Source organism: Porites lutea, chromosome 2, assembly GCF_958299795.1.
Source record: "Porites lutea chromosome 2, jaPorLute2.1, whole genome shotgun sequence".
In the NCBI taxonomy this organism is placed as follows: Eukaryota; Metazoa; Cnidaria; class Anthozoa; order Scleractinia; family Poritidae; genus Porites; species Porites lutea.
The window spans coordinates 19,126,939-19,147,359 of NC_133202.1; the positions used below are offsets into that span (position 1 = coordinate 19,126,939).

Sequence of the window (20,421 nt, forward strand, 5' to 3'; positions counted from 1 at the left end):
GGCCTTCTAATCCTCCAGAGACATGCACACCTTAGAGTCACCAGTCAGAACCTTTCAACTTGTTGCATGAAGCAATTTTCATCTTTTGTTCCAGTCTCCACAAAGTAAACAAAGTTAAAATTCAGATCACGTTCTCAGCAATCGATCCCTCCCATTGTCCCCATGATTGTCCTTCCATACCTTCGTATGGAATGTGGCTCTCCTCTGTCACCACGCTTTTCCTCTAATACCCAGCAGCCCTCTGGCAGGTTGGTGCCTATGATTAATCAAACTTCTTTCTTGCTAATACTTGGTAAGTTTATGTCTTCAAAGTGAGGCCAGTGTCTTGCATCTTGTTCTGACCTGATACTTCGGCTTGAGGCGTTCAGTCTATCAACAGTACACAGTCTTTTAACTTCGTCTCTGTCAGTACCATCTAGTGGCTCTACGGGCACCTTTCCCCCTCCTGCTGAGGTACTGTTAGTCCGTCCACTTGGTAACAGCATGCTACTGCCTACTTGGGTTCCTTGTTCAAATGCTCTTGCTCTGCTGTTTGCTGGGAGGACCGAGGGTGGTGGTGTCTTCTTACAACCGTGGACTTCATATGTTCTTCTTGCTAAGCATCCCACTGCAATGTGGCCGTATTTAAAGCAATTATAACATAACTGAGCTTTCCTCATCACTTGTAGACGTTCCTTTCTGTGAAAATCTTGCATTGCACTAAGGGATGACCTCCATTGCATGCCGGGCAGACTGCATACCTCGTGGTTAGGACTTCTTTGTTTCCAGCTGAATTCTGTATTTCTCTGGAATCGGTCTCTGGAGTACGGAAGTGTTGTCGCACTCATCAGGCAAGGTAGCTCTTTTAGGCTTGGTCTTACGTCTCGGTCTCGTGCAACGTCTATCATGCAACTAGATACTGCGTTAATTGCAGCTGTCGCCTTGATCGTGACAAATTCTGCAATGTAACTAATGTTCGTTCTTTGTAATAACTAACTTCCTGGATTTGATCTGCTACTTCAACAAATTTAGTCCTAAGATAAAACGGCAGCCTCTGCACAATTCTCAGGTTTTTGGCGCTATTGATTTTATCCAGGTACCCAATGTATTCAAGCGTTTGTTCTCAATACTTTAACTGGTCAGCAAATGCTAATAATCCTGTACTATTCGAAGGCTTCAGGGGAGGCCCTTCTGTTAACTTGGTCACATACTCCGAGGCAATTCTAAAGGGATGTCCGAACCATTCAAGTAGCTTTCTCGTCGTTTGATACCCTAAGCAAGGATCCTTGTACAAACAACATTTGATCGTGTCCTTTTCTACACTTGATGTGTACTGAAGAAGGTACATAAGCTTCTTGCTTTCGCTAGCTGCGTTAGTGGCGATGCTTGTTTCGAATGATTTGATGAAATTCCAGTACTTGAGGGGATCGCCATTGAAGATTGCCAACTCCTTCTTCAGCAACACAATACCCTGCTTTATGGTTAGTGCCATCATTATAAAATCGTCAGGCAAAATATATTCGTTTCCTGAATCAGAGGAGGCTGTGATCTGCCTGTTAAACCTATAAATTCTCGTGCTTTGGTATTCAGGTGTGACTGTGCAACTCTGGATTCAATTGATTTCTGTCCACCTCAAGGCTCAGGGTCTTCCTGCTTATGGATGCTTATACATTGACCTTCAACTCCTTTATTGAACGGATTCGGCTCTTCAAACACCTCAAGCAAATTAGGGTAATAGATATCTTCATCTTGCAGCAGCTGAACTTCCACGTCCGTGTTTTGGACTTTATACTGTGCCTCCAGAACTTCTAACTTTAATTAGTCTCTTCCTCCTAACGTATTAATTCTTGCTTTTGCGTTAGCTGTTTCAGCTTTAAATTAGCCAATGCTTGCTTGACCTATAGCTGTCTAATAGATAAATGAGCGGTGCTGACGATATCTTCTGGCGGTATCTCTCTGTCTTCATACATTTCAACTGGCCTCTTTATGCTACGAATCCACCGTTCAATTCTTGATTCAAAATTCACTTTTGCTGGCAATGTTCTTTAAAATAACGTGCTTCGCTTTCCCATTCCTCTAAGTTTCCAGATAAAGTAGTGATGTCATCGTAATGCGCCTTCTCGAAGCGTGCAAGAGCTTTGTCAATGTCCAATAATTTCTCTAAACTTCATTGACATTCTTTGTGTCTTAAAAATGTTCCTTAGTTTCTCGTTTCAGTTTGGTTATTCTTGGCAAGTACCCAGCTCTTGAATTTTTCAGTCCCAGGCTGTCTAGGGCATCTTCAAAATGAAAACATCGTCTCCTTTGCCACTCAAGTCGGGACAACACGACATCCACCACAGATCTTTGAATGCATGTAATAAACACTCAAATTCGTCCTTTTACTTTATTATTCACTAGAACAGAATTAGGGCCAAAGAAAAGAAGAAAAATACAGAATTACTAAACGCGAACCAAAAACTTTCTGAAAAAAGGATAACTTAAAGTACAAAGTACGAGTAAGAAAACGAGTAAAAAAACTATTCTTACAATATCTGTTTGGCAACTCCAGATACAACTAAACGACTGATTTACATGAACAAAGAAGGAAACTTTTATATTAAACTGAACTTAAAACAATAAACCTAAGGAACTTACCAAAATTGACAGTAACGGTTATATAACGCGATGCTGAGAAAAGAGTTACAGAAAGAATACGCATGTGGAAAAAGGCTAACAAAAAGAAAAACTACACCTAACGCAATAACAAGTGTTAATTAAACTAACTTCACGTAACGCAAAATGCAAATTATAGAATACCTTACTTGTATTAGATTTCACGTCGTATTCATTTTTGCTCAGCTCTAAATTCATGTGATTCAATTTCGTACACCTTGTTAAGACTTATTCACGCAGCTTTAAATTTGCACAAGTAATTTTCCATGTTCATTCTTTTTTTGGTTTGTTTAATAGAGCAATTAACAAGTGTTTTTATCAACAAATACTACACTATTTGTCAAAACTTAATCAAAAAGCGATTAGTTGGCCCTCAAAAAATGCCTTCAAAATTATGTAATGTAGGCAAAATTCATGATAGCAATAAGCGTGAGTTCAAAAATACCAACGTGAACTAAAAAAATTATTGTATATATGGTTCTCATTTGCCTAATACAATAATAACATTAATATTACGGAACCGGAGAATATCCCGACTGAAATTGTCCAAGATGAAGATGAAGACATTTTTGATTTTTAATGTTAGTAGGACAACTTAAAACATATGTCAAATGTGTATATGCATTAATAAATCAACTGATTTGCATTACTAACAATGAGTGTCTCATATTACACCACAAAGCTTTTCGCGCAGATTATAATTCGCGCAGTACTAAAATTGGCGTACCCAGCGCTACGCGAATTCTGGTACTGCGCGAATTTTAATACAAGTAAGGTAATAAAAAATTCACAATCTCACATGGCTACAACCTGATTAAGCATTGCATCTCTTATCTCTTTGGTATTGTTCTGTCCAGTGTCAGCCTTAATGGTGTCAATGCAGTAGTTCTGGGTCTACCTCAATTTGGGTGGTTTGGATTCCCAAAGCAGCACTTTTGAAGAAGTCTCTTCATTGCGATTAGTACCATGGCCAGCTAATCTTAATCTTTGCACACAGATTTTTTCACTAACTCTTGGGAGGCTCCAATTTGGTGTAGCATCCTTTGACACTTGTCCCCAGTTTCTTGGTTGCGGTCCACCTTTCACTTCCATACTGAGTAAGACAGACACCAGAGTTGCTCTGAATAGTCTGATCCTTGTTACTCGTGGCAGCTTTGAGGTCCACACTTTCCTCATTCAGATACTTGAAGTCCTCAAGAGGTTGAATTGCTTTGTTGCCCCGTGTGTTGAGCTTAGGATCAACATGATGGTTAAAGAACGTTTGTTTTGTCTTCTTTGCATTTGGTAGAAGACCAACTTGGACCTACGCTTCTTCAACATTTCTGACTAGCTCTTGAGCTTGTTAGAACTGATTACTAAAAAGAGCAATGTCGTCTGCAAAGTTTAGATCAGTGACTTTTTCGGCTTTAACTTTTTGTCCTTGTCTAGGCTTAATTTTTAGTCCAAGACTCTCCTCGTGACCCTCAATGGCCTCTCGTAGTGCGTAGTTTAGAGCTATTGTGAACAAGTAAGGGGCTAGTGTGTCTCCTTGCAGCAAACCTGTGGTGATTTTGAAGAATTCAGTTTCACTGTCGGTAAAGGACATTAGCGGTGTTTCCTCGTAAGTTTTAGCAGCTGCGTCCACTAACTGTGTGGGGATGCCATAGGCCTTGAGAATCTGAAGCATCTTTCTCCTGTTGATAGAGTCAAAGTCTTTTCTGAAGTCGATGAATGTAATTACTGCTGGCAAATTTCTGTCTTTAAGTATTTGAACCCTTAATGCTCGTCATTGTAAATTCCTATAGGTTTTTCAAAGAGCGAGGTAAAAAAGCCAAACTGGATCAATTTGTATAACCACTTTGAATTGCTGTACTCTTAGTTCATAGACCTTGCATGTAGATCTGTGTCGTGTCTCATCCTGCTGAGTCTGTGCAATTAAAAATGTCAGTCATGAGAGCACGGTATTAATGTACATACATACATAAATACATATTTTATTGGCTCGTCCCGGCGGGGCTTTTCAGAGTCAATGTTGCAATAATAATTTAAAGAAACACAGTTACACACCAGAAGCTAAAAACACGAAAAACAGGTTTCATTAAGCATCAGAGATTGGAGAATTTTCCGTCTACTACTCATAATTCTCGGGCTAAATTTCAATGAAGTATGGCAATTTTTTATTCAAATGAATCGGTCACCAATGGTGCATAACCCTTACCCCAAGTAATACTGAAACCATTAAAAGAATGACATGTCACTGTTTTCTGCGATCAATCAGGAGAGACCTTACGAGCATCTCCTACACAAGTGGACGAATCAGACGTGGATACGTTATGTAAAAAGAAATTATTCCCAGAAATGCGTAATTTAAGCGCTTGGCCACTTGCTTTACATTCCTAAATAAATGACAAATGTATAAAAGGTCTTATTTTAATACTAGCAGTCTTAAGTCCAATAAAACTAATAGGGGACGTGTAAAATATTAGACGGTTTGCTGAAGCATGGACGTGACTGTATGCTCAATGCAAAAAATTATTAAACGAATAGATACTACTGACACAAAACGTGAAACAAAATAAAGTACACGATGAACAAATCATAGTAGCAAAGTTACGACTAGAAAAGTTTAAGTGATAAGAATCAAGAACAATTTCTTTGTGAACTGCTATGGAAATAAATTTGGCGATGTTTACGTTATATAAATGACAGTATCAATTTACTATGAAGCAAATGCAAATTTTGAGATTTTTCTTCTTTAACGATGACTTCTAAAACGGCACATTTTAAATTGTAACTGCAAAGGAAACAAAGAAGAAATATTCATTGACATTCAACAAATCGTCTATTCTCGGTTTTCATTCACATGAGAAAGCAGAAATAAAAATGGAAACCTTTTAATGCAAAAAGTCTAGAATATGGGAAATGAAAGAAGATAAACATACAAAAAGCCTTGCCAAGAATCAGGCCTATGCAATAGTTCATATGCGAGATATTTGGAAAAACGTTTTCCCAAATTTATAAAGCTTTGTATGGAGACGCCATGTTTGTGTCCCTTTCAGGGGCACAAATATGGCTGCCGCAAACCAACAGAAACATCTGTTTTTGAATTTTCCTACTTATGCGTGAATTCCTCACTTGAGGAACTCAAAGTTTAAAGCAATATTTATTCTAAGACAAGGAATGTTTAGATAGCAAAATCTCCAAAAATCCGTAATGTTTTTAACCCTTTTAAGAGCTTTCCCGGCCGCCAGCCAAATGCCGCGTCACGCAAAAGCCTTGAAATTCAACCGTCCTGTATCGCAAAACAAAGAACCCTTTTGTATAAAGGTTTTAAGGTGCTCTAATATCACATGAAAATAGAAACTCAGAAGAAGCGATAGTTTCTTAGTTTGAATTTTGGTGACGTCATGTGAAAACCAAGAATTAAATCGAACATGCAAAGTTTTTCCTGAGAGCGAATTTGTTTAAGTGTGTTAAATCTAGCGCAAGCACATGTGTCACCGACAAAGGAGGGAATTAAAGTTAAAGCATATTGAGAATTATTGTATTTCCACTCTTTGGTATGTTTGGTATTTAATAAGATAGAGACACATGTCACAACTCTAGCAGTGTGTAACCGGGTTAGAACTCGATCATAATATAACAATAGGTCCCGTTAATTCGAATAAAAAATGTTTTGGAACCATGTAGAGGTGTGCAGTGTTTTTTGTTCAGCAGCTACGAGAAATAAAATTGGCTATTAGACAATGGGAAAAGCCGTCTCAGCAGGGTTGAAAACGCAAAATTTCCAAGCTCATTTTCATGCTCTTTCAAAATATTCTCCTCTTACTTCACACTATTCCCCTGCTCCTGCAATTCTTAATGAAACTCCTTGAAAAATAATTAACTATCTAAAGAAGACGTCCATAAGTAGTTATTGTAGGTTTGATTAGAACGCGTAGGGGAACAACGAACTTGCTTTTAATACAACCGTGAGTGCGAGTGACAAGATTTCTAATATGAATAAATTTACACACGTGATGGCCTGGAAGTATGGTCGAAAACCGCAGACCAGTCAATAATACTATATCCCCCTCCTTTTGAGGAAAAGATAGAAAACTAGATGCTTTGCTAATGTAGAACTGTTCAAGTTCCTAATAAAGAAAGAAAACTAAACAATGCACGCAAGCATAAGTTCAGTCTCTGTGGAGCTTTAACTCTCCTAGTGGATCTGCGCAGAGGAGGAAGAACTGTAAAAAGAGGAGTGTCTGTTTCACCAGCGGGGGAAGAGGCAACACTAGCACTGTCAGGTGATGCAGAGGAACTACTTGTCACGAGCTCTTCAGAACGTGAGTCACCAATTGGAATATCCTCAGGGACTTCATTTGAAGGAACTGGGAGTTCAAAGGGCTCATCAGTCCTTCGTAGGTGGCGACGGTTTCTTCTAAGTACTCCACCAGTGATATTAGCCACCATGTAAGACCGGGGGGCATCAGCCACACAGTGAACCACACCTGGTTCCGATCTGTTGTTGGCAGGGTTATGGATGCGTACACGGTCTTCTGCAAATAGTGGTTGAAGTGGCTGTTTGGCTGTTTTATCATACTGTGCCTTCTGCTTATCCTGTCTGAGTTGGGGTTTGACATTAACGTCCCCATTAGAAGAGGAACGCGTAGAGACTGCTGGAAGGTTTGTCTGATACACCCGGCCATTCAGAAGCTCGGCAGGTGATGGTAAGTCATGAGACAGTGGGGTGCTACGAAGACAAAGCATGGCCAAGTGAGGGTCCTGGCCAGATTCCTTGCACTTTTGTAGAACATTTTTCACTGTCTGCACTGTCCTCTCACTCAAGCCATTGGACTGAGGATACAAGGGGCTGGAGGTGACATGAGTAAACCCATACGTGTGGCAACAGAGGAGTACTGGGGACCATTGTCTGTCACAAACGTACTGGGGATACCATGTTCTTCGAAGACAGGCTTCAGGTGAGCAATAACTGTCGATGACTGGGTGTTGGCAAGCTTTTTTACCAGAGGAAACTTGCTGTAATAATCAACCACTAACAAGTAGTCAGTTTGGTTCCAGAAAAAGATATCAGAGCCTAATTTATGCCATGCTTTTGGAGGAAAATAATGAGGTAGCAAGGGCTCCTTTGTATTCAGCTTCTGGTGATGCTGGCACGGAGAGCAGGTTATTACTAACTCATCAATGTCTTGGTTAATGTTTGCCCAGAACACAGACCCCTTTGCTCTGAGCTTACATTTCTCAGCCCCTTGTTGGGCATAGTGTAGTTGCTTGAGAACAGCAGGCTTTAATGACTCAGGGATGATGATACGTGTGCCTTTCAGGATCATGCCATCTGCTACAGTCAGCTCATCGCGATAGTTCCAGTAGGCAAGAAGAGCAGCAGGGTAATCAGATCTTCTATAAGGCCATCCACGCATGATGACTTCACGCAGGTTTGCCAGGGTTGAATCTTTAGCAGTTTCTTCCTGAATCTGGAACACCCTTGTTGGGCTAGCATTGAGGTGAAGATGTACTTCGTGAACGGATGTATCTAGCCCTTGTACACCTTCACCAGGGCAGGAGCTGATCCTTGACAGAGCATCAGCAACAGGTATATCCTTTCCAGGAAGGTATTTAATTTGCACATCATACTTCTGTATGCGTAGCAACATTCTCGCAAGATGAGGTGGTGCACTTGACAGGTGCTTTTTGAAGATGACCCCAAGAGGTTTGTGGTCAGACTACGGCACAACGGGTCGGCCATAGGCATAATAATGAAACTTCACCAGACCAAACAGGACAGCTAACATTTCTCTCTCTGTATTGGAGTACCGACTCTGAACTTCGGACATCAACTTGCTTGCGAAATCCACAGGGCCATTAGCTTGCAGTAGGACTGCACCAATACCTCTCTGGGAGGCATCCACCTGAATGGTGACTGGCTGGGTACTGTCAAAGCACTGCAGGGAAGTAGGGGTTTTGATCACTTTCTTGATACGGTCTACTGCAGAGCGATGTTCAGGGCTCCAGACAAATTCACTTGTCTTCTTGGTGAGGCTCCAGAGGTGAGCTGCTGTGGAGGCCAAACTAGGAATGGAATGGCTCAAAAACTGAACCATCGCAAGAAATGTCTGTAAGCTTGTGAGGCTAGTTGAAGGATCCATGGACAGTACGGACTCAATCTTCCGTGGGTCAGGCTGCAGACCATTGGCACTGATTATGTGACCAAAGAATAGAATACGGGCACACTTGAACTTGCACTACGAAGGCCAGTCTCACGGGCATGTTGCAGGACAGCACTTAGATTCTTATCATGATCGCGGTCATCATATCCATACACAACAATGTCGTCTGCAATTCCAGTGACACCGGGTAAATCTTCAAAGGTTTCATCCACCTTCCTTTGGAAAATGTCTTGAGTACAGATTAACCCGAAAGGTAAACACAGAAACCTGTACCTTCCAAAAGGCGAATTACACAGCGAACTTTCTTGATCCAGCTCAATGTTCCAGTAACCGCTTCGAGCATCAAGGGTTGAGAAATATCTTGCACTGCTTAGATTAGGCAAGATATCCTCAAGTGTGGGCGTAAGATAATGAGGCCTCTTAATGCCGCGGCTCAGGTCCTTAGGATCTAAACAAAGCCATAATGCACCATTGCTTTTAGTGACACAAACCAGGGAGTTGACCCAGTCAGTTGGCTCGCTAACTTTTGCTAGGATTCCTTGCGTGACAAGAGAATCAAGTTCCTTCCTCAAGGGTTCCTTGAGGGCTTCCAGGACACTGCGAGGAGGATGCACAACTGGAGGAACTGCAGCATCGACTGTAATTTGAAATTCACCTTGAAAGCAACCGACGCCCTCAAAGCAATTACCATACTGTTTGAGGATCTCCTTCTTGGCCACTGGGTCTTGATTGCAAATGGGCTGCTGGACAGCACTTGGTTTGTACTCTTTCTTGTGGCTTGTCATACTAAAGTTCATGGTTATCAGGTTTAAATCTGTACAGGTAGGTAGGCCTAAGATAGTTGGACCATCTGCATCAACAACATGGAACGGGTAGGATTTACAGGAACTTCCATGAGGTAGTTTGAGATGACAAATGCCATGATGATCAACTGGATGTTCTCCAGTTGCAACTATGGTAGTACTGGATGATGCCAAGTTAACAGAAATACCATTAGGATTACATGGCGAGCTTGGCATAGAGACTTATAGGAATTTAGAGAAATGACGTTTCCCTCGGCACCAGTGTCAACCTTGCACAGAAGTGGTTTCTTCTGCTGATCAGCCTCGACTTCCACCTTCAAGAAGGCTTGAGTATCATTTTTTGTAACCTCATCAATTAACAGGGTGTGGAAATACAGCTGTTCTGCTAGAGAAGCTCCATTGTCAACTTGGGCTTCATCATGAGTCTCCAGGTTATGCAAATGCTTCTCCAGACCACGCTTCCCTTTAGAGGACTTGGAATGCTTGGAACCTCCCCTTGCATTTTTCTGTTTCCTGTAAGGCGTTGATGAGCGATAAACTTTCCTCCGATGATTTTCCTTACCACATGCACCACAAATTGATCCAACTGCTGGACACAAGGATCGCTGAGAAATATTAAGTTCAGAACCACAGCATCCACATAAACAAATGATGGGGCCACAGGGTTTGCTGGGTGTATTTGCTGCATTAGAAGGAGCCTGGCCACGCTTAAGAGCATCAATTCGAGTAGAATTATCAGTTGCAATCCCCTTGATTTGATTGCTTGGGACTTCTTCTGTCCTTACAATATCCAAAGCGGTGTCAAGGGTAAGTGTGGTGTCCTTTTCCAGAAGCTTAGTTTGTGTACGCCTCGAATTAGAACCGAAATAAGCGTATCGATGATGTGTTCATCGGGACTCGTAAACTGACACTCTCCCACAAGGATTCGAATTTTCTTCACATAGGAATCAACCGTCTCATCTTGCTCTTGCTTTAAGGTTCGGAGTTTGTACCTTGCAAGTTTAAAATTGCTCTTTGGCGATAGGTAGCTCTCAAAGCGCGTCCAGTAGGTGCTAAGTTTCTTTCTTTCATCAGCAGTCAAGTTCCATGTGGAGACCAATTCGATGCCATCATCTCCCGACCAGATAAGAAGACAACTTACTTGCTCTTCCTCTGATTCCTCTTTTAGTGGACCAGAAAAGTAAAGTTCACATCGAGCCTTGAATTTCTTGAATGCTTGTGGAGCGTCCGGCGAATGCCAGTCCATGGTTGGGATCGGTAAACCAGCGAGTTCCGCCATCTTGGATTCAACGAGCGGGAAATTTCTTTGAGGGCTTGATTCAGCAATTGCTCAATGACTTTTAACTCCTGACACTATATTGTAGGTTCGATTAGAACGCGTAAGGTAACAACGAACGTGCTTTAATACAACCGTGAGTGCGAGTGGCAAGATTTCAAACATGAATAATTTTACACATGTGATGGCCTGGAACTATGGTAAAGAACCGCGGACCACTAGTCGCCTAAGTTGACATGAAACACACGTGATACAATTTATTGAAAGAGTATGGCAACAGCGTTTTGATGAGAGAAAAAATCAATCGCACTGGCCTACTCTTCCAGAGTTAGCTCAATGGATATATCATTACGTCCCATCATCACAAAGGTCAGGGATCAATCCCCGTTAACCAAGTTACTTAGGTTGTTGCCATTGTTGGTTCAATTACAAAGAACGCGTTCAGTCTGATGATTACCTTATTTCTTGTACTATTGCTTTTTAGTGAAATAGTCGATTGCCAGGAGCCAATCATGGTTGAGTCTCACAAGATTGGTATTTGCCGAGTATCTGCAAATGGAAAACCATGCAGGACTGTCTTTACAAGGATACACTTTAATGGAAAGTCAAGTGTTGTTAAATGTAAGTAGTTTTTACCACTCATGAAGAGGTTTCATTTTAACGAGTGAGATATTGCGACTCCCATTCAAAGCTTATAGTTATTAAAAATAATAGTTCTCTCAAGTTTAGCTCGTTGAGAGTGTTGAACGTAGAGCTTACTAACAATTATTCCACGTGAGTTTTCTTTTTATAAAACATGGACTGTTAAAACAGTCCTCAAAAAAAAAACATTTGAATTATGCACACTGGCACTCTGTCGCTAATGGGTTGGAGAGTTAGTACACATTCCAACTAGTCTATAGTGATTATAGAGAGAAGTCTGAAAAAAGCATTTGAAATGTGCGCACTGATACTTTGTCGCTAATGGGTTGGGGAGTTGGTACACATTCTGAATAATCTGTTGTGATTATGGAGAAAAGTTCCAAACTGTAATAAAGTAGCATCCAGTGAATGTTGCTTTACTCTTTTGACGGGCGATGGGGTTAATTAAATGCATCCAAGACATGACAGTGAAGGTTGTTCAGGCAGTAATTTTATTACGATCGCAATGCCACTCAACTTCAAAAACATGTCTTTTGCATTTTCTTTTTGCTTTGCTGAAATCTGGTTACCGTCAAAACTCAAAACCCTTAGTCGCACCGTTGAAAGTGACAATTTAATTATCCTGATAATTAATTTCAATAAAGACCAGGCATGGTTTCCCACTTTGCTTGCCGTCAGTGGCTCATTTGTTACAGTAGACAAGGATATTCGACGTCAAGGCGTTTGTTTGAGGAGCTTGACGGAAAAGATAGAGGAAAAGACCCCGCATCAGATGCCAATGACTATGTAACATTCTGGAGCAGTTTATAGGGTGAAACCATAGAACACAGCAAGGATGCTGATTGGTTATCATAGATGTCATGGATTGATTATAAAAAAGCATTCAACATGATAGCACACTCTTGGATACTGTGTTGTCTGGAACTGTTTGGAATCGCAACAAATATCAGAGAAATGATAGAGAGTAGGAACTGACACCAATCGCTTACTGAACATGGATGAGCTTAAACTTTATGGAAAAGAAACAAATGTGAACTTGACCAACTTGTTCAGACCGTGAGGATATTCAGTAAAGATAAGTTATTGAAATGGACTTTGGGACATCAAAATGTGCACTTTTAGTCATGTAAAGAGGGAAATTTTGTTAGAGTGATGAAATACGTCTGTCGGATTCTCAAGAAATAAGAGCTCTTGAGGAACGATAAACCTACAAGTATCCAGGAGTGCTAGTTGAAATAAAGCATGAAGTAGTAGGGGAATATTCAGACTGAATACTTTAGAAGGGCGCAAAGTATCCTGAAATCCAAATTATCAGTAGGAAATGTCATGAGGGCTGTTGGCTACTTCGTTTTACATGGAAACCCCTGGAGCAGGTTTGAAAAGAGTATCCGACAAGGGACCAACAAGGGTATCAAGGGTATCAACAAGGGACCGTTAGTCCCCTTTTTCTAGGGGGATCTAGGGGCGTGCTTCCCCAGAATATTTTGAAATTTCAAAGCCCTGAAATGCGATTTCCAGCGTTCTGGGTATTAAGTCAAGGACAAAAGAGTATGTTTTTCATTAAAAAAAGGCAGCTTTCATTCAAGTTTCGATTTATCAGCCACACAATCAATAGCTACAAGCAATGATCGAATGATGAAAACTAACTTATGTATTTTTGCTCGTAAACAAATTTTGCGTAAATCTTTAAACTTTTGAAAATTGACGGAAAGAGGATAATTAATTTATGAGTGTCTGTTAGGAGAGCTCCCACTGTGCAAATACGTTCGCGTCCAACAATAAAATAAATGCCGACCTCAACCCGCTTAATACGGTCACCCATTTACGCTGACAAAGGACACTTGTTTCTTGCCCAATCAAATGATTCTCATGGATAGTCTACCTCGCTGGTGCGGACATTTCTTTGTCAACTGTGTGCTATAACAAACCTTTCCTTCCTGAAGCTTTAAAAATCATTTAGGTGACAACATGTCAATGCTGTGCGCTACAGCGCACAGGATAGGATGGATTGTAGACGTCAATTGCAGACTATTTCCGTGGCATTAAACGAGTTATGCAGAGAATCGTTGTCTCAACTCCGTTACACACACTGTACTTTTACATTCCCTTAAGCAGCCAGCCCAAGTTGTTAACACCTTTTTCGTGTCCGCTTACAAGAGCTTCCAGTGTACTTTCTGTATTAACCTAACAGAATTAAGGTCTTTTATTTGATTATATTAGGGCCGCGGTGCTTATTCGGGGACGGCGCATATAAACGTGTTAAAACATTTAAGGCCTAATGTTTTCACTCTTAAGAGTTTATTACATTTAGGACAAAATGTTATTACATGTAGGACTTTACTACATTTAGGGTCATTTATTACTTTAGCGGAGCGTGAAGTAAAGGATTCACGACGCTCTGGAATGTCCCCCAAGTTGCTTTTTTGGGGACAAGATTGGGCACGCAAAGTCTGTAGGTTTTATGTTTTATTCGACTATTTGACGAAGTGAGAGCCAAATTAGTTCGAGATATCTCAAGATCACCTCGATTTCTTTCATTTATTCTTTAGCTTATTCGAGGAAGAAAAAATTATTCTAGCTTTCCGGGGGTTTAAAACGACGCACCTGTGTGACCCGTCTGCGTCAGATCAGAGGAGACTCTAAGTTGAGGGATTAGATGATTGCGCTACTGCGACCAAGGTAGTTTGGGACATAAAAAATAGCTATGAAATTATGCACTAGTTTCGAGCAAGATTGGGCGCGCAAGTTCGTGACGTTTTGGCTATATTTCATGAAATAAGACTAGAATTACTTCCAGATATCTTCAGATCACTTCGAGTTTAGTCTTTAATTTAGTCAAGGAATAAATAGAGGATATTACATGGTCGTGCAGAGACACAAAATTTCTCTTTGAGTGTCGAAAAACATTTCAGGAGTGCGCTCTCCTTTCAAACTGTTTAATGATGAATTTGAAGTTCAAAACTGCTGCACAAAGAGGTTTTGTCTTTGTTAGTGTTACATAGTAAAATTGCTGTGAACGTTTTTTGGACCATTCATAAATAACTAATTAGGGTATGTTTACATTTCAGCATGAGTCAGCAGATTTGCATCAGTTACTGAAATCATAAAATATGTCGAAAAGGTACTACTTTTCGTCTGTTTAGTATTTTCTAGAACCTTATGAGAAACGGTGTACAAGTTCCAAGCGAGTTGTTTTGACGAACTAAGTTTTTTCCCACGAGCTAGAGTGCTGTGTTTAGTCAAGTGTGATAAAGGTCGACTTTCAAGTTCTGCATTTACAAGTTGGCGGGGGCCATAAGATATTTGAAGTTCGAGTGAGAGTTTGTTATTGTATTGGTAGAGGTTATTTATTTTTACTTAAGTTCAAGTCAAGTTTGTGTTGGTGGATGCTGTGTTTCAAAGCTCTGTAAAGACATCGTTTCTTTGGTATTAAACTTCCTTGTATTAATCCAACATCATGTTGATAGGCCGTGCAGTGATTAATTATCCTCAAAACATTCGAGCTCGTAACATTGAGTTTTAGCCAACTCCATGTTCAAGGTAATTGACTCGTTACCCATGCCTTGCATACCTTTAATCAGTACATGAGACTGTTATGCTGTTTTTGAAGCCTGATGTAAAAAAAATTGAGAATTCTTCTTTCACTGTTTGTTTTGTTAGACTCGTTACTCACCGCCAGTAACCTCATATTTGACTTGGGTCTAAACGTTTAGACCCAAGTTAAATTTAGAACGATTTCTAATGGAGTCATCAGAGCATAACGGGCTAATATCTCAGAGACAATTTGCCCTGAAATGCTAGTTTTTGCCAGGTAGGCCTCTTGGATGTTGCTCTTTTCAGAATATCCCTAAATCCCATAATTTCACAAATTAACACTTGACTCTCACCATATATCATTTCATACTATTCCTCTGCATTTACAATTAATCAGTTCCACAACCACGACCCCATAGTGTACACTCCATAGCGTCTTGTTACATTTAGGCCTTCTACACATACTCCAATCTACAAGAGCAGAAATTATCCATTAAAGGGCCTCTCCTTTGAAAGAAAATAATTTCAATTTTATTAAAACAGGAACATATAAAAAGAACCTTGTCGGTTTTTGCCTTCAAATGAGCTCAAATTGACGCATAAAACTAACTTGACTTGCATGTGTCAATTTACCCTGGGGTCAATTAGCAGTTGTTGGGGGCAAATGAACTTCAAAATAATCGGTTTATTTTAGGAGCGTTTGCTAGGATACCAGACTGGTATTCAGATAATGTTCGGTTATTATATCTCTTTGGGTAGTTACCGGGATTTAGGGTGATTTGGAGAATACAAATAGAAAAGTGGATTTTGATTTAGCGGTAAATTGTAGTACAGCTGACTCCCTACAACTCAAACCCTCTAGAAAAATTGAAAACAGTTTGAGTTATCGAGAGTTCAAAGCAAATGACCGGAATCAAGAAAGTAAGCAAGTGGATGGGGAGGGAATACAAGTATCATGCGCACTTCACTTGAAGGCCGGCAAGAGACAGATTGATACTTTGATCACCAAAGCTTGATTAATATACAGGGATGGACGCTATCTTTGCACGGGAGTGACAAAAGTAAAGGCAAAGAATTGATACTGTTCTTTAAAACATGGTTCGAGTTATCGAGGGTAAAAAAATATACAAATTGGGAAAACACAAATTAATCCCCTACATTGGTCATCAAAGCTTGATTGATATACAGGGATAGACGCTAACTTTGAGCTGGAGTGACATAAAAGTATAGTCAAAGAACTCTTTTGTTTATAAAATAATGTCAATTTTTCGGACTTCAGTTCACTGTTTTTTTATTTTTGACTTGTTTCACACATGGTTCGAGTTATTGAGGGTAAAAATATTTAGATTGTCTGAAGGAAAACACAAATTACTTCAAGTTAGCAGGAGATTCGAGTTACCGAGGGTCAAATTACAGTTAATGTATGAAGGAAATCCAAGAGAAATCGACTTTGGTTCGAGTTAGCGAGGGTTCGAGTTCTTGGGAGTCCACTGTATTTAGAATACATTATGCAAATAACATATCAGAATTGTACTCGTTTGCTGATATTTTCCTTTCTACATCGTAAAATATTTTTAAATTTATAGCGGAGCTCCTTGCGCGCGCGAGCGGAGCACCATATCTAAGATAATTTGGTAAACTATCCGTCCGAGAAATTTTGGTTATGACGTCAGCGTACGTCCGTCCGTACGGACTTTCCGGGTAGTGGAAAGTAGAGCGCATAGACTTTTTGGGGTAGGGGAAAGTAGAGTTTTTTTGGCGGGAAATCGCATGGCGCAACGTTGCGCAATTATATCGCGCAACTGGTTTTGAAAAGAGAAATTTCAAAGCAACTTAGCAAACTTACGAAAGTTATTATGTCAACAAACAAAAGCAGAGAGATTTTAGCGTGTAGACGACAGGTTTTAAGCAGAGAGCAAAGAGAAGGTGAACAGCAGAGAGCAAGAGTCATCACGCGTAGAGCAAGCGAACACAACGCCAAAGAGAGTGCGTTGGGGGTTCAATGAAAATAAAAGCTGATCTATATAAAGATTAACGTACCTCAAAATATGCGCCTTTTGAGGGCAGTTACTTACGTGCATTCTTACTCACTGAAACTACTAAATGGTAATTATATACGTTTCAAACGCTCGTTTCTTAGCTTAAAACTCTCACACTTAAGGTTACCTGAAACTCTGATGTAGTACTTCTCAATTCTCGATTCTTCGATTCTGTTTATTTTAACTCCTTATTATGTTTCTTCTTGTTCGAGCCTTCTCTCTGGCTTGGACGGACTTATCTTAATTTATTCTGTATTACTCAACGGTGTATTTGTTATTCTCTTGGACTCTTAGAAATTACACACTAACTATTTCCTCTTCTTAAAGTCGTTCTCTCCGTTAGTGGATGGCTATTGTCATTACTGGTGAGATCGTTTGGTATTAAGTTGTCGAGAGGGTCATCATTCAGCAGCGGAAAATTGTACTTGAACTTTGTGGAAGACACTGGTTGATGTCAATTATGGGTGTAAGTTTCGGTTGTCAATCTGCCATCATTTTTAGGAAATGGAAACAATTCTTTCTCTACAGGCTGGCGATAGTCGTGCATGTTGTGGAGCTTTTGAGTTGTTGGTTGCACTTGAGGTAAATTATGAGCTTGTGAAGCAAAACACAGGTGAATGACCACTAGTAGCATGAACCAGGAAATAAACTTCTCGAACATAAATGGAATCTTGAGCTGCAATGTTGATGATTTGCCTGTCTTCTGAAGCTTCACCACGTTTTTGCTAACAGTGGGCGTCTTGCTGGACTGCGATGCTTGGAAAGTCGCTGAACGTGGATTTCTCCTAAACCTGAGAGCGTATGTGGGGATAATACATTCATCAGTTGCTCTTGACATTTCCTTGAAGTGCAACGAAGTATCTTCTAGCTTCAGACGTTTGTTCTTGAAATCTATTACTGTACCGTATGCTTGCAAGAAATCTAGACCAAGTATTGCTTCATGACAAGGACCCTGTACCACTTGAAAACAGCTGGGATAAAGAACACCATTGATTTTGACAGGAATTTCGACTTTTCCCAACAACGGTACTTTTTGTCCCGTGATTGCCTGGACAAACGGAACCGATCCATTTGTCAATATTGTTGCTCCTTGATCATAAATCTTGTTTAGTAGCTTCTCGTCAATAATGGAGGCACAAGCACCGGTATCCAAAAGAAAATTAACGGTCTGACCTGCTATATCGCCGGTTATCATCATGTTGCTGTCCTTAAGTTCTTCACTGTCAGTGTCTGTTAAAATCTTTTTCTTGGTCAACTTTTGAGGCGGATACTTTTCTGTACAACTTATGGCGACTTGTTTCTTGCGGTTTCTTTCACCAGGCGTTTGACGAGGAGAAATAAGGGTATTCTGCTGGTACTTAGGTTTCTCTTGTTCCTGGGAATTTAAAACATTTGTGCAGTCGGGTGGCACATTGGGTATCTTGGAACTTGTTGGCTTGAAGCTGTTTGCTGCAACTGAGTTTAGGCCGCCCAATTTTAGTACTTCCTTTGGTTGGTTCAGGATAACTCCAACTTTTGTCGAGTTGTGGTTGACGTCATATGGTTCCTCTCCTGAATCTTGGCAACAAGGTTTGTCTCTGGCTGTGTATGCCAGCTGTAACGTAGTGGTTTGATGCGGGTTTCGCTCAGGCTTGTGACATGCTTTATGATTATAGGACACTTGTTGGCAACTACGATGGGGGCAGTTGATCTGACTGTGGCCAACCATTCCACAGTGAAAGCAGGTCCTTTTCCATGGTTGTACCTTACTGTGTCTTAAGTATCCTCCCAAGCGTCGTTCCAAAATTGTAATCTTGTTCAACAGATTTCCTTCCATATCCTTTATAACTTTTGTAAGCTCATCCTTAATTTCTTGCTGGTAATCTTTATGAAGCTGAGAATGAGTCGCTCGTAGGGAGCAGTTAGTACCCGGTTGTCCAATATCAGGATTTGACTGTCCAATCTCGGCAAGGGAAACTTAATTGGTCACTTGGTATTGCTTTGGAAGCTACATGGTAGTTCTGTTCTAACTTGGTTGTTCTGTCTGTTTCCTGATTGGTTAAGGGTTTCACTTGTTTACTGGCCTGAATTGTAACCATTTCTCTGACATTTTGAGCCCAAACTGTCTTCTCCCTAGAATGTACAACGGTTGGGTTTTCTGTGGGAAGGTCTCCATAGCGAGATCGGCTGGAATCTCCTGTAACGTGGTTATCAGCGTTCAGGGTACTATAAGCAGTGGCTGTTGACTTCTGCTTCACGTCTTTGGTCTGTGGTGGCTGAGCCATCCTAAGAGCTACTTTATTGTAACCTGCTAACTCTGGTTTGGGATAATTAAGCCCAAAATACTGAATCGGATCCACTCCAACGTCACCTGGATATGGGGGTGGCAAGATATCAACGGTTACTGGCGGGTGGGTCATGGCTGGTTCTGCCTTTGGCTCATGATCAGCTGGGTGTAGTGTCAGCAGTCTTACTACGTATGGCTGTTGCAGTCGGCACTGGATTAGTGGCCTGTACAGATGGATCAAATTCAGTTCCCATCTTAAGGCTGTCTGCTAACTGGTCTACTTTATCAGTAAATGGCGGCAAGCTACTCATACCTGCATCTAATTGAGGTGTGGCACTCAGTATTGGTCCTTGTTGAGGCTGTTCAGGATTTTTCCCAAAGTTGGCAAGCGGCAACTCAGTCATCGGGTTAGGCACAGCCCGTGTTCCTTCAAGTAACAAACCAGCCGCTTCGGGTGGCCACGAAGAAGGACAGGGATCTTGAAACGGAAAAGGAGGCAATAACAGCTGGTCAGTGGTTACTGTACTGTGTAAATTATCGACCAAGGTAGAGACACTTGTTGGCAGTGTTTCTTCATATGCTCCATCTAACTCGTCTACATTATTGCTCGGCTCAGTTTCTGGTTCATAATCATAACAATAATCCCTCTCTCCATAGAAGTCATCGTCATTAAAGTCTTGTGAACTCTGTTCGTGGTGACTGTTAAAGTAATTGTTAGTCGTGGCTTCTGGTACGGCATCATCATACTAAGAATCCAAATCAACGGAGTCATAATTGGGAGAGTCGTATATAGGCAACTCCAGATGACTGGAAGAGGTTGGAGTACTGTCCTGAAAGGCAGCTATTCGGCTCTGATGTGGCGGCGGTGGTAAGGCTTACTGTCGTGCTTGAGAGCCACTTGAATATTATGTGTAGTTATCAGGAGCAGGCAGCGCGTACCTGGGCACCGGCGTTCAGTCACGTTCACGGTTGTTCCGTCGTGGACAACTATTTTGATAATGGCCAGGCAAAACAAAAACATAACAACATGGTCGGCCATCTCTTGATCGCTCTTGATGCGTGCGTCCATCCTCTTTTC

The 20,421-nt window shown here is 40.9% G+C and overlaps 1 protein-coding gene and 2 pseudogenes across 1 annotated transcript in view; 1 reads left to right on the forward strand and 2 right to left on the reverse strand.

Annotated features, from left to right (window-relative positions):
* LOC140927963 (pseudouridylate synthase RPUSD2-like) overlaps positions 1-20,421 on the forward strand; it is a 122,835-nt gene that overhangs the window by 59,444 nt on the left and 42,970 nt on the right. The window contains exon 10 of the mRNA XM_073377669.1: positions 11,347-11,483. Coding sequence (XP_073233770.1) covers positions 11,347-11,483 — 137 coding nt within the window. The remainder of the gene's footprint in view (positions 1-11,346; positions 11,484-20,421) is intronic.
* LOC140927555 (uncharacterized) lies at positions 267-1,471 on the reverse strand (annotated as a pseudogene).
* On the reverse strand, positions 8,340-10,874 carry LOC140927561 (uncharacterized; annotated as a pseudogene).